At 39.4% G+C, this 12,660-nt stretch overlaps 1 protein-coding gene across 6 annotated transcripts in view; it reads left to right on the top strand.

Moving 5' to 3' along the window:
- Positions 1–12,660, top strand: part of tafa5l (TAFA chemokine like family member 5, like) — a 165,794-nt gene that overhangs the window by 61,116 nt on the left and 92,018 nt on the right. The window contains exons 1-4 of one of the 6 annotated variants that reach the window (XM_057818940.1): positions 8,022–8,149; positions 8,569–8,643; positions 8,904–8,985; positions 9,104–9,330. In XM_057818940.1, coding sequence (XP_057674923.1) covers positions 9,225–9,330 — 106 coding nt within the window. In that variant the 5' untranslated portion in view covers positions 8,022–8,149; positions 8,569–8,643; positions 8,904–8,985; positions 9,104–9,224. Of the gene's footprint in view, positions 1–8,021; positions 8,150–8,568; positions 8,644–8,839; positions 9,331–12,660 lie in introns of those variants that run through there. The other 5 variants (XM_057818957.1, XM_057818947.1, XM_057818931.1 and 2 more) reach the window with 5 other exon arrangements.

Here is a 12,660-nt window from a genome sequence, read left to right as displayed (position 1 = left end):
ACTCACTCAATGAAGCATTTAATAAAGCCAAGCATTTTTTTGCTTTATTCTTGTTTAAATATAATCTGGTGGGACAGTAACATGTTTAAAACTCATAAAAATCAGAATTATTACATTTGAAGTGCTTAAAAAATTATATATTATATATGCATTATATATACATTTCTTTTTAAATTATACTTTGGGGGAAAAGTGCAAAACATGTCTTCTGTGTATCTCTTTCCAATGCTAAATCTGAATAAATACATTAAACACATACACACACACACACACAAAAAAAAATTGGGTGGGGGGGCGGGGCGTAGGTGCTTCTTTGCAGTTTTTCATTTATCGCGGCAGATTGTCATCCCCATTAACCGCGAAGAATGAGGGATCACTATACATAGGGATCTCAAAGCTGTCACTGCTTGGGCTCTAATTAGATAAGTTGCAACCAGTGGCACAACTATGCAACTACACGTTGAGCAGCAAATTCACCGCATATGGGCACGAGCCAACAGGGGGTGCCGTCACATGATATCTCCAGTCAAAATTACTTCCTCTCCTGTTTTTTAATTTTTTTTTAATTTGACACCTTTAAATTGTTCATTAGGAAAGTCAACAGATTGTTGCCAAATAAATTTGGTTATCGATTTTTGTCGACAGCTATGAGCAGTCACGTTTGGGTTTTTGTTTGAGTGCAATGTAAAGCCTGAGTTATACTCCCGCGTTGCGGTGACGGCGCAGCAACTACGGCGTCATTCGACATTTGATAGTTCTGCGGTGAGGGAACGCGTCGCTCTGTAATTCACCGCCAAGCCACTAGAGGGGTGTGGCGTTATGTTTGTACGGTTTTGGGGCATGCTTGTTGACTTCCGCTAGTCTAGTTTTAACGGAGAAAAAAATAAACAATGCAAGATGGAACTCTTGAATGTAAATCTTCTGCTCATCAACATTGAATAAATGTTGAACATAGAAATGTTGAGGGGCAGGCGGCGCAGAAGACTGTTTCGAGGCGGTCTGGCCGACTTTTGATGCCGCACAGAGAGTTGTAGACTAGGTGGAGAGAGCTAGCTGTGGCGGCTAGCTTCAAACTGGCGTCGAGCGCTGCGTCCAAGGTCTGCAAAGCCCTCCAGCCCGATTTGTTTGCCGTGTCCTACAACCAGCCGGTGGGAAGCCATAGCAGCATTCTGGCGTTTATGGAACTTCCCAAACTGCGTTGGAAGCCTTGATTTTAACGTTATCATAAAAAGCACCGAGACACTCTCAATCACTGAAGATGTATCATGTGTGAACTGTCTGTTATTGAAAATTAAAGATCAAAACAACTCTTGACACCAAATCTGTGCTTCATTCTTCATATACTTGAAGTGTGACACGTAAATAAGTCAGACTCACAGCAAACATATGTATACAATAAATGATAAAGTGCACCAACCAAAAATACGACATAAAGTAATAAAAAGTTGGCAGTTTTTGGCTGACTGGGTCACCGCTTCGTGTGGCCACTCGATTCGGAACACACACGTCTCGGTGGTTCTTCCATTTTTTTCAATCGCCGACCTTGCCATTTGGCAATCATAATAATGTCTTGACGAGACTTGCTCTTCGATGATACTCCCATCGGCTTGGTTCATTTTTGCGTGTAGAAAAATAATGTTTGATTCTATTCTACAATGGCGGTGATTTCGCGCTGAACCAGAAACAACAGTCTGAGCGGACTAATCACAGTCCGTTTTCGCCACGTCATACGCGTCTACGCGACGCGAGGGTTAGATAATTCGAGAGGAGCGCGTCAGGCTACGGCGCAGGGTCGTAACTCGGGTCTTCCTTGACGGCGCAGGTCTGACGTGGAAGTATAACTCGGTCTTAAGGCTGCGCACACGCCAGTGATTAGAGCAAGAAAGAAAGAGTTCACTGCTACAGTCAGGTGTAGTTGCTGAATGAATAATATTTACGCGAGCGTTAGATTGTTTTGAGTCGTGAGTGTTGTTACAACTGGTGTGCCTCTGTTAGAGGTGAGTAAATGAAGCCAGTTGTATTGTTTGTATTCTTTGTTGATGAGATGTCACTACTCTGCACAGAGCGCTAAACTAGTTAGCGGTTATGCTATCAGTGTCTGAAGTGTCTGTTCGTATTGTGTTTTGGAGAAGAATATTAGCACTTGAGTTATTGTTAGACTGTAAAGTTGTCTCATTTCTTTTCATTAAGAAACCACACACATAAACCCATTCGTATAACATCTCAAAAGTCACTCAAAGTCCCATTCAAACTGTAAATTGTCAAACGAGGGTGTGCTTTGAAATTTTGCTTTGAACTTGGATTGTATTTATGAACAACTGTTCATTACAGTCTGCCTCCTCCTTATTCAATTTTGTTGTTTAGTTTGTTTAAAGAAAATACGGTAAGTGAATCGCTTACACAATTTATGTCAGTGCTTTGGCCACATGAAAAAATGTCAATCAGTTGCACTTTTCATTTGAGTGAACAGGACTTTGGTCTGATTTTTGCACTGAGTAATTCTTATTATTGTTTTATATTCAGAACCTTCATGAAAAATTTTAACAAGTTGTATGTTCTTCAAACAGTACAGTGGACGACAGTTAAGTCAGGAGCTGAAATAAAATATATATTTTTGAAGAAACGAGTCATCCATTTTGTCTTCATTGTTACTTACAACATGCCTAACAAGTAGAATTGTTAAGCTAATTGAAGAAAAGTGATATTTATCTGCTTAATCGTCCAATTGATCGATTATCATAAATGTAATCGTTAGTTGCAGTCGTATCACTAGAATACTAAAAAAGCAGCAAAGATGCCACAAAAATAAGTGTGTGGGTGTGTTTGTGTGTGTGTCTACTGTGTTAGGGCCAGTTGGGATGTGCACAGTTTTTCATTTTGCATACCCTAAAAGAAGGGGTAGTCGCGTCCCTGGTTGCAACCGTAGAAATATTTGTCATTATTGTCAGTGAGAGGTCGTTGTTATTGTTCGTTAGCTGAGGCAGGACATTTTAGTGTGCATAAATCAGCAGTATCTACAGTTTGGGATTTATAGCCTGTGAGAGAAAATTCTCTCACTTTAAGGAAGAAATTAGGACGTTGTATGTGTGCGCGTGTATGTGTGTTTGAGAGCGAAAGAGAGAGAGCGCAAGAGATGGGGGGCTGGAGGATAGAGGGGGCAAGAGAGAGAAGGAGAGACAGGTGGAGAGAAATAGAGATTAGGCCTTACTTTTGTGACAGGCACAGATTCAGATCGATGCACACCTGCGCTCAGTGAAGCGGTGTCTTAGACCATGGGCCCCATTTTTGTATGGCAGGATGGTAAGTAAAATGCGATGCAAATGGATTTTTGTGTCAGAACTGAGCATGCGACATGTGTTTTGGAATTAAGCAGACCACTCTGAGCTAAGATGGCTGTACAGGACATGACCCGGACAAGGGAAAATTTCATGGACGAAAGGCGGAGTTTTATTACACAGCCACAGGCTAGACCACTAATCTCATGCAATTTATGGTGAGCATGAAATCTAGGCAGAGGCAGACAGATATGAATCTTTGTGAACATGTGAGGCAGATGTCATACATACAAGTATTTACCGTAATTGATAAATACATAAACAGCATGCACTGAACCCTCTGAAACATTGTAGAAATCTATTAGTTAAATGTATATTGTTATCGTCTTTCTTATTTAGATTCCTAAAATAATCTCAGTGGCCATGGTGCCCTCACCAAGTAAACCAGTTCCTCTTAAATGTTTTTTCCTCATCAGCCATAAAGTTTGAGCAGTTGCAGCACACCGACAGTCTCAATATGAGGCAAGTCAAGCAAATTTTAGAAGAGAATAAACTGATGTGATCATCCTGGATGTTGAAGCACATAAAGTCATTTATACAGAGTTGCAAGCAGACCTCCATGGGCATCGATCGTGCTAAATTGGCTTGGCAGGAAATCACGAATACTGTGAATGAAAATAAATGGATATTGTGAATAAGTATTCTGACAGTACACTGAATCTCCACCTAATGTGGGTGTTATAAAACGAAAACTTTGTATGCTGCTCACAAAACAGCGGGCAACAGGTATGGAGCCACTTTGATCTCCTCTCACAGCCTGTCATCTCCACCCTCTAATCTAGAACATCTATGCCGTGAACTGAGCATTTGTAAAAAACTAAATCTCTATGAACATTGGTTTCACATGGTCAAAATGTGGTAAATTGTCATGATTCCAAATAGTTTAACATTTTTTACTTGAACACATTTTAATAATGTGTTGCCAAGGACTATTCTTTTCATTGGATCTCTGATCACTCCCCCTAGACCCCCCTTGACATAATTTATTGTTTTATGCATACACATGGCATCCACCTCACGTCTGCAGAGTGTATTTGTCTGCTTGTGTCTTGATCATCAGCCTATTAAAATCGCCTTAGACCACTGGAATTTAGACCATCTGAATGGCAAAGTAGTAAAAGTATGTCAATCTTCCACCGAATTGACACCACCATGAAAATACACTTAAGCCACGTTTCACACTGGAATTCACCTATGTTGCCTCGGGCCCACTGTAGTTGCAATGAATACACCCTGGACTGGTCGCCAGTCAATCACAGGACAGAAAACCATTCACACTATAGTTTGCAACAACAAGGCAAGAGACAAAGCGGATGCCAATAGGTTTTTCACCGAAAACTTTTGGCCCACAATAGCTAAAATTGCATTTTCAGTTTTCGGTTGAAAAGCCAAAAGTTTACCACCAAAAAGTGTGATGTACCGTAGTCCTCTTGTGATGACGTAATCACAACACGGCGAGAAGCAACACTACTGGCTTACCACCAACATGTCCGCGGTTTGGAAGTATTTTGAGGTTTCAAAGAAATATAGAAATGATTAAATGAAATAAAACAAAATTTGTTTCATCACTGCTATACGCGTGTTCTGAATTTGCTTTCCATTGATGTCCTGCTTCACATCGAGTGCATTTGAGTCTGTGTGTAAGTAGTTTGGAGTTAAATCAAACGAACAGAATACGTACTTGTACGTGGCACGACCACTTCCTCTTTTTGAAACATTTTTTCTCGCGACTTCCACACAACCTCTGCTAGTCGCCGTTTAATCCGGCTGGGAGCAACTTCGCTCTGCTTCGTCGCCACTTGAATTCAGCCCACTCACTCAATTCGAATTGTTGCAAAAGAAAACAATGTTATTTTAAGGAGCAGGAGAGATTGTAATATAAGAGAATGAAATAGTTGTGTTGTTGTTGTTGTGAACTACAGTTCCACAAAAATGTATATCAAGATCTCATTTAACATAGCTATTGGAGGCATTATTCGAGTGTCCCAAACTTCCAAGAACGTGGATTTATATAGGTTTCTTAGGCCGTGACGTTTTACTACGTCCACCGAACAGAATGCTATGACGATACCAGCGCTCACTGTCGCCAGGAATTCCCCCTCCGATTCTGTTTAACGCAGCGTCATGAAGTGGATGCATAATGCAACTCCAACAACTACTATTACTGTGCCATTTAATTCAGTGCACCGTATTTACGAAAACCATTTTAAAATAGGCCATTCATTGAAGGTGCGACTTATATTCCGAAGCACCTTGTAGTGCGGAAAATACGGTACCTAAAGAAAAAAAAATTACTAATTTTTTTAAAAAGAGTTTTTATGTGTCTGAACATTTTGTTGACAAAACATCAATTTTTTTTTTTTTTTAATGAGAAATACTTTTTTAGCAAAACAGGATGTTGAAATTACAATCATTGTGCATTTTGATCGAACTATATTCAATTGAGCTTAAAGTGCGTATGACACCAAAAAGCATGTTTATTTCATATTTCACGCAGTGTTTTATGCTCCTGAATGAAATACACCGCTCGGATGTGTGTGGAAGCGATCTTTTTATATACTGAATTTTTAAATCCCGCACCATGAAAAACGAGTGACTTTCGGGTTAAGGACGAATGCGAATGTGACGTCACCTGGGTCAGCATCTCACAATACAGCATTGCTCTATAGCATGCAGATGGATTGCGGATTCAGCTGATTTTGCAGATTAATTCGTTTATTTTTCGCATCACGGCAGCCAAACGTCTGCAGAAAAATCTTGCTGCATCAGGGAGAGGCGTGTGTGCCTTTTTGAAGTTTCAAAAGGTTCCCATTCACCGTCGGATATTGGCCAAAACAAGCCCTACTATTCTGGGACCATTGGACTTATGAGGAAGTGAGAAAACATCGTGTTTTTTATGATGTCAAATACTATCATTTTAATACGGAGGTGTTTTGCATTTGTGGCTGTTATGCTCCTTGTCCACTCGGCCGACGACCGGCGGCTTGTCGCACATCCCCCCGCCGGGAGAGCACTACACTTGGTTTATTGACCTCTCCCTGTGCCCGGTGTTCTGTCAAATTTTCCACCCGATCAGAAATTGCAACTTTGTGTTTTGTGTTATAAATGGCCGCAAATACAGCGATTACAAAGTAAACACTACAAACTTTAAATAAAGGAATATTTACTGACGTTTGATCATGGATGGGCATGTAGAAAAGCTCTCCTCAGACACATTCTGCCATGTCAGTTGCACGACAACTTCAACTTAAGTCACTCGCCGCTGGGGGAGTTGCCGCTCAGTGAAGACAATCTACAACTCTGCCGGCGTGTGAAATGATCTGGGCTAGTTATGTGTGATTTTTCGCTTCAAAGACTTTGAAACATCACTCAGTTTGGGTTAGAATAGTTGGATACAAAGAATATGCTGTAAAAATATTGGAGTAGAGAGACTGAAACAATGACATTTTGCGGCTCTCTTCGTCACATTTTCCTTGTTCTGAATCATTCCCCCCCAATGGGCTGAAAAGCAAAACAGATGAAACCGTTCTCCTGCCAACGTCATCCTCCTGTTGGGGACGCTAGAGCCCTATGAAGGTAGGCGTGGCTAACCGGCAGATTAAAAGACTAATTTCTCATCATCTGTGCTTTGCCAAATTGTTGTATATTGTCAAATCATCTCAAAATATGATTCTAATTCACATAATAATGCTATTTAAGACTTTTTTTCTCCTGTCGTACACACTTTAACTAATTGATAACTTCTCCACATCAACTAATTGTTCCACCCCTTGTGGATTCACCCCTGCCCATGAGGTTTCAGAATCGGCACCTTTCAAACTAAATTTCTCGAACCTCTGGGGTTGTAGAACCAATGCCTAGGCACTGGCCCCCTCTCTAATTTGAATGGCCCTTGACGTGCCCCGGTTCCCATTTTATTAGTAATCGGAAAATAATAATAATTTTTAAAAATTAATGTGCATTTTTCGCGCTTTCGGTTTTTCAGCCAGGTGTTTTAGTGTAATAATAACTATAGTAATACTAGTGCGTTAAGAACACACTATTTGTTTACAGATAACTGCACTGAAATCGCATTTTTGACAGATTTGTATCAATTAAAGTGCAAAAAAATGTATTTTTCCATTTAATAATATTTTCATTTTGTCTTGTAGTTGTGTGGTAGAATATCTTTTTGCTGTTCAGCTGCTTAGACACGGAGAATGGTGATACTCAGTCTCTTTAAAATCTGAAAGTTTTAACCCTTATATTCAATTTGGTCAGAATTGACCGGCTTTCAAGTTTTGCTATACTTTTTTGATATCCAAACTTGAAAACAGGTCAATCTTGACCCGAAAACAATATACAGTACTTCAAAGGTTTCATGTTTTAGTTCATATTTAGTTGTTTGAGTTAAATCACAGATGAAACTGAATTCACTAGCAAACGTGGGCAGATTTTAACATAATTAAAGGGTTAATGTGCCACATGGGAGTTTGATGTACTCCCATTGTGGTTGTTAATATTGGGTTGTTCATTCAGAGAATGCACCTAGACCAGGGGTGGGCACACTATTCAAAAAAGGGCCGCAGTGGGTGCGGGTTTTCTTTGCATCAAGACAACACTTTTTCAGCTATCTGGTGTCTTACAAGTGCGATCAGTTGATTGAATTCAGGTGCTTCTTGTTTCCCCGGGCCAATCATTGGTTAAATTGCCTCTGCTGGATCAGTTGAAACAAAGACCAGGATCCACTGCGGCCCTTGAGGAACGGTTTTCCCAGCCCTGACCTAGACAGAAAAGGGTTTAGAGGGCCTCATTCAATATATATGTGACCCAATGTAAGTAACCGTGTTGTCTCGCTCGAGTAATTTTAATGAGCGAACACAATGTATGTGTGTGTGGGGTGGAGTACCTAGTAACTCAAGGATAGAAAAAGGGAAGATAGGTCAGCTACGAATGTGAAGGTAGCCTGTCTTAGGACAAATCATCAGTAAGTATTATGGAGTTGACATATAGTATGTGGAACATCATAGATTGGGTTAGGGTTCTTTACCCATGTTTCAATATTGTATTGACATATGATGAGATCATTATTACCAAGAGCCTTGTATCGCAAAAACCATATCGTGAAGTACCCAGAGCTATCCACTGCTGCTGTGCATTGATGAAAATCACCCAAAATACCTTAGAACACCTGAGCAGTAATAAGGCCCTTGTTTTAAAATCTCATTTTGCCTCATGAAATTGGTTCCAACAGAATCTTCTGATGCCCCCCTTTTTGCTATGCCACAGCAGGACAAGCACATTCCTCTGCCACGTTGTGTGCATGTCTGTGAGTATGTGTGCGCATCTCTGACACACTTGTGTGCCTTGAACGCCTTCACAGCTTGTTCGCGCAGAAGTTTGCGCACCAGTTGCTTATGCTTTTTTGTATTGAAACACGTGTGGAAGTTGCGCCTGAGTGAGGGAAGGGAGGGAGGAGGTCGTCTTTATTTACCGCCATACTCCTCCCTCTCCTCCTCCTCTAGCTCTTCATCATCATCATCATCCCCACGCTTGGATCAGAAGTGCACATTCTCTCCTCTCATACAGAGCCCAGCTTTCATCGGAGCCACTCGATTCCACCAAACCGGACCCACAGCTGCGTGAACTTGGACACATCCCCCGACTTAGTGTACGTGGGCCTGTGTGTGTGTTTGCAAGGCTGGTTGGAATCTGCATTTTACTGAAGGATTTTTAGGGGTTGCAAGGGGAAGGGATTTTATTTTTTATGTTGATTTTACCCTAATCAGTCCCCTCCCAGCCCAAAATGGATGCTGTCGACAGGATGTGGAAGTGCCCCTGGATTAGCCGCTGATGTGAGTGACTATTGAGGTGGGAAGAAAGTTTTGGATAATCCAGGCACGGCAGAGAATGTGCAAAATGCAGTCCGGAGTGAAGACACTCTCCGCAGGTGGAGGTGCGTCCCTTTGCTGTCTGCTGCTCCTCTGGCTCATTTACTCCCACCTGCTCCGAGAGGGTAAGTCTGCACTCGTATTTAACCTCCTGGGGGCTTTTCGGAGAAATTATAGATTTATTTATTTTATTGGCTGCACATACTATGGTCAGTATACAAGCATACCTGCAATCCTTTAAAAATGAAGCCTTCTAATGTCACATATAATTTAATGAGCTCTTGCACGTACTGAATGTTGTCACCTTGTTGAGGTAGATGGTTGTCATGCGTGCAGCCATTAGTATTCTTATTTTTATCATTTACCCAAAGAATAATTGTGACATACATTCATTTTTTAATCCAGTGATTCATCCAATAACAACTCACCCATTTCCTCCAAGCACAATGCTTATAACTAAATGTAAAAGGTGTACTTGAACATATAAACAAACAGGCGCATGCCAAATTATCAGCAAATGTGTTTTCGGTTGTTCTTCGTTGCAAATTGACAGATGAAATGTCGGGACAGCATTTAGAAGGTAATTGTGTTTCAGTAAAAACCTTTGCTGATAGAATCATGGGAAGCAAATGGTGCCTTGTTAAATTTGTGAGGTGTGTTCCAAGAAGGCGTAGATGACTGAAGTTTTGGACTACTATTATTGTCTGCTGAGGTATATGTATCTTTAGCATCTGAAGAAGCTTCAAAATACTTAAATGACCCTGAAAACATGATATGTTACAGGCTGGTATATGCAAACCAACTAAAAAGATGCAGGTTTATTGTTAACCTGAATGAATTTGTGGCATTTGGTGGGTTTTATGTTAAAATAGTAATCTAAAATGTGACTTTGATAGTAAGTTGTAAGTAAAAAAATAAAATAAAATTTTAAGCCACTTTTAATTATTAAATGCTGTCGCAGTTCTACTAGTACTTCAGTTGTCAAGCAAAAAGCAATAAAACCTTGTACCAATGAAAAATATATGAGGTGGCTGTCATAAATTCATTTCTTTCTGGCCCCTGCCTGAAATGTTTAAATTACCGTGGCTAGATTTGGTTGAATTTGTTCCACGAAGGCTTGACATCACAACACAATCAGAGATTAATTGCTTATTAATTATTATGATTCCTCTTGAGTCAACTAAAAAGCTAACTAAAACAACAGGTGTTCTGATAAAAAGGCTTCAGACACATTATCTGTTGCAGTATACTGCATTTGTTTTGAGTATCAAGCCGGTCCGTTTAAAATTAAAAGGATATTTACATTGTATTCATATCAAATTTGTACTCTGATGATGTGAGAAACTGAATTCTCAAGTTCATTCACATACCGGTAGATTCAATCTTTTCTTTTCAGCCACAGTGCAGTGTGTCATCCTCTTCCATGTCAGTCTAACCTTTGCATCCCCCTAACTCCAACTGTCCTCGTGTCTTCCAACACCACATCCATCCACCTTCTCTTTGCTCATGCTTGGCAGCTCAATCCTTAACACTGTTTAACCAATATTGTAACAAACTCTCCTCTGCAAGTGTCCAAACCATAAAAGTCTGCTCCTTCTAACTTTGATTCTAAAAGATCTCAGCTTGGCTGTTCCTCTGATGAAATAACCAGTGGTAGAATGTAAAGTAAAAGTACTTCTTTACTGTATTTAAGTACAGTACATTTTTGTGTATCTGTACTTTACTTGAATAAAAATATGAAGTGGTATTTTTTACTTTTACTTCACTACATTTTACAGCATATATGTAAACTTTTTACTGCACTACTTTTCAAATTGTTGCCTGCGTTAGAAGTTATTTTTGTTTTTCTTTTTTTTCTCATTGTGAATTTTTTCAAAGTGAATGGTTTTGTTTTCATGCCTCTGGCGCAATCCATAAGCCAAGTGCAACTATACCATAATTGAAAATTAAAGGGAGAAACACATGTGCAAGCAAGATTAGGCAGGTGAACGAGATATTGACCGATAAAAAACAACAGTGAGAGAAGCGCGCCTTCAGATGGGTGCTGCACACTCTTCTACAGTAGGTATGCAGTATGCACCTGATAGTTGCTTGCGATCTGCCATGAAGCTAAATTTTGGAACTTATTAAGCTTCTGCTTACTGTGCAGTCAACTGTGTTGCTTGTTTTAAATAAAACTGAGCAGTCAATGAATTTTCTGGTTCTTTCGTTGAATATTGACTTAGCTCTTTATGTATAATTTAAAATTATACATTATATATTATTATATATTTGTATATACCGTATTGGCCCGAATATAAGACGGTGTTTTTTGCATTGAAATAAGACTGAAAACGTGGGGGTCATCTTATATTTGCGGTCTAGATGTTATACCCATTCAGGACGCTAGATGGCGCCAGATATCATTGAAGCGATGTTCTGTCATGACAGATCTCAGCTAATCTCAAGTTTAACCAGTTTGCATTATTTTATTGCAATGTTTTTCTTATTCGGATTTGTTTCAAGACTACAGTTGGAGTTAGACTTCCCTTTGATGGTTAATGCAGTTATTGCAATTTTGTTGTTTTATCACAATAGATTGGTTTATTTACATTTCAAAAACCAGAAGCCATTCATTTACGGATGTGATTGCACTTTAGTTTACATATTTAAATGTTCAGATATTAAGATTTGAATGAGGCAAAATAACATGCTTTTTCTCTTAAATATATTGTTATAATCATTTGTTTCAGATGTACTGTAATTATTTTCTGTATAAAAATTAATTTGGTTTTCAAAAAGTCTTTTTTCAAACTTGAGTCTTGAAAAAGAGGGGGTCGTCTTATAATCAGGGCCGTCTTATATTTGGGGCAATACGGTATATTTTTTCTTGTAAAGTAAACTTTAAAGCAAGTACTTTTGTACTTGGGTGTTTTTTCTTGGATGCTTGTACTTTTACCCATGTATATTTTTTGCTCGTGTATCTTTACTTTTACTTATGTAAAAAAAAAAAAAAAAAAAAAGTAAGGACTTCATCCACTTCTGGAAAGAACCTCAACATCAACACTATGTGTAATCCGTACATCAAGGCTGGCCTCGCCACTGCCTTATAAACTTTTCCCTTCATTCTAGCAAGGACTCTTCCATCACATAAAACAACTGGCACCCTCTCTTCCAGCCAGCTTGAATCATTTTCTCTCAACTCCTTCTCTTGCTTCACCTTACAACCCTCACCATTGCTCTTAGCTAGAGTTGTCCGATAATGACTTTTAAACCGATATTCCAATATTGTCCGAGTCCAAAAATCAGATACCATATCAATCGACACTGACAGATGTGGTCGTGGACTTAACATATCATGGCTAATTGTAGTGTGGTACCCCACTGGATGCTATAATTATGGTAAATGTAACAACTTCAAGGTTTTTCGAATAAACATTCTGTGAAAAATAAGATAACTTCAACTGAAGTTATGG

Source organism: Corythoichthys intestinalis, chromosome 2, assembly GCF_030265065.1.
Source record: "Corythoichthys intestinalis isolate RoL2023-P3 chromosome 2, ASM3026506v1, whole genome shotgun sequence".
Lineage (NCBI taxonomy): Eukaryota > Metazoa > Chordata > Actinopteri > Syngnathiformes > Syngnathidae > Corythoichthys > Corythoichthys intestinalis.
The sequence above is the reverse complement of the archived record's forward strand: the minus strand, read 5'-3'. Positions and strand labels throughout refer to the sequence as shown.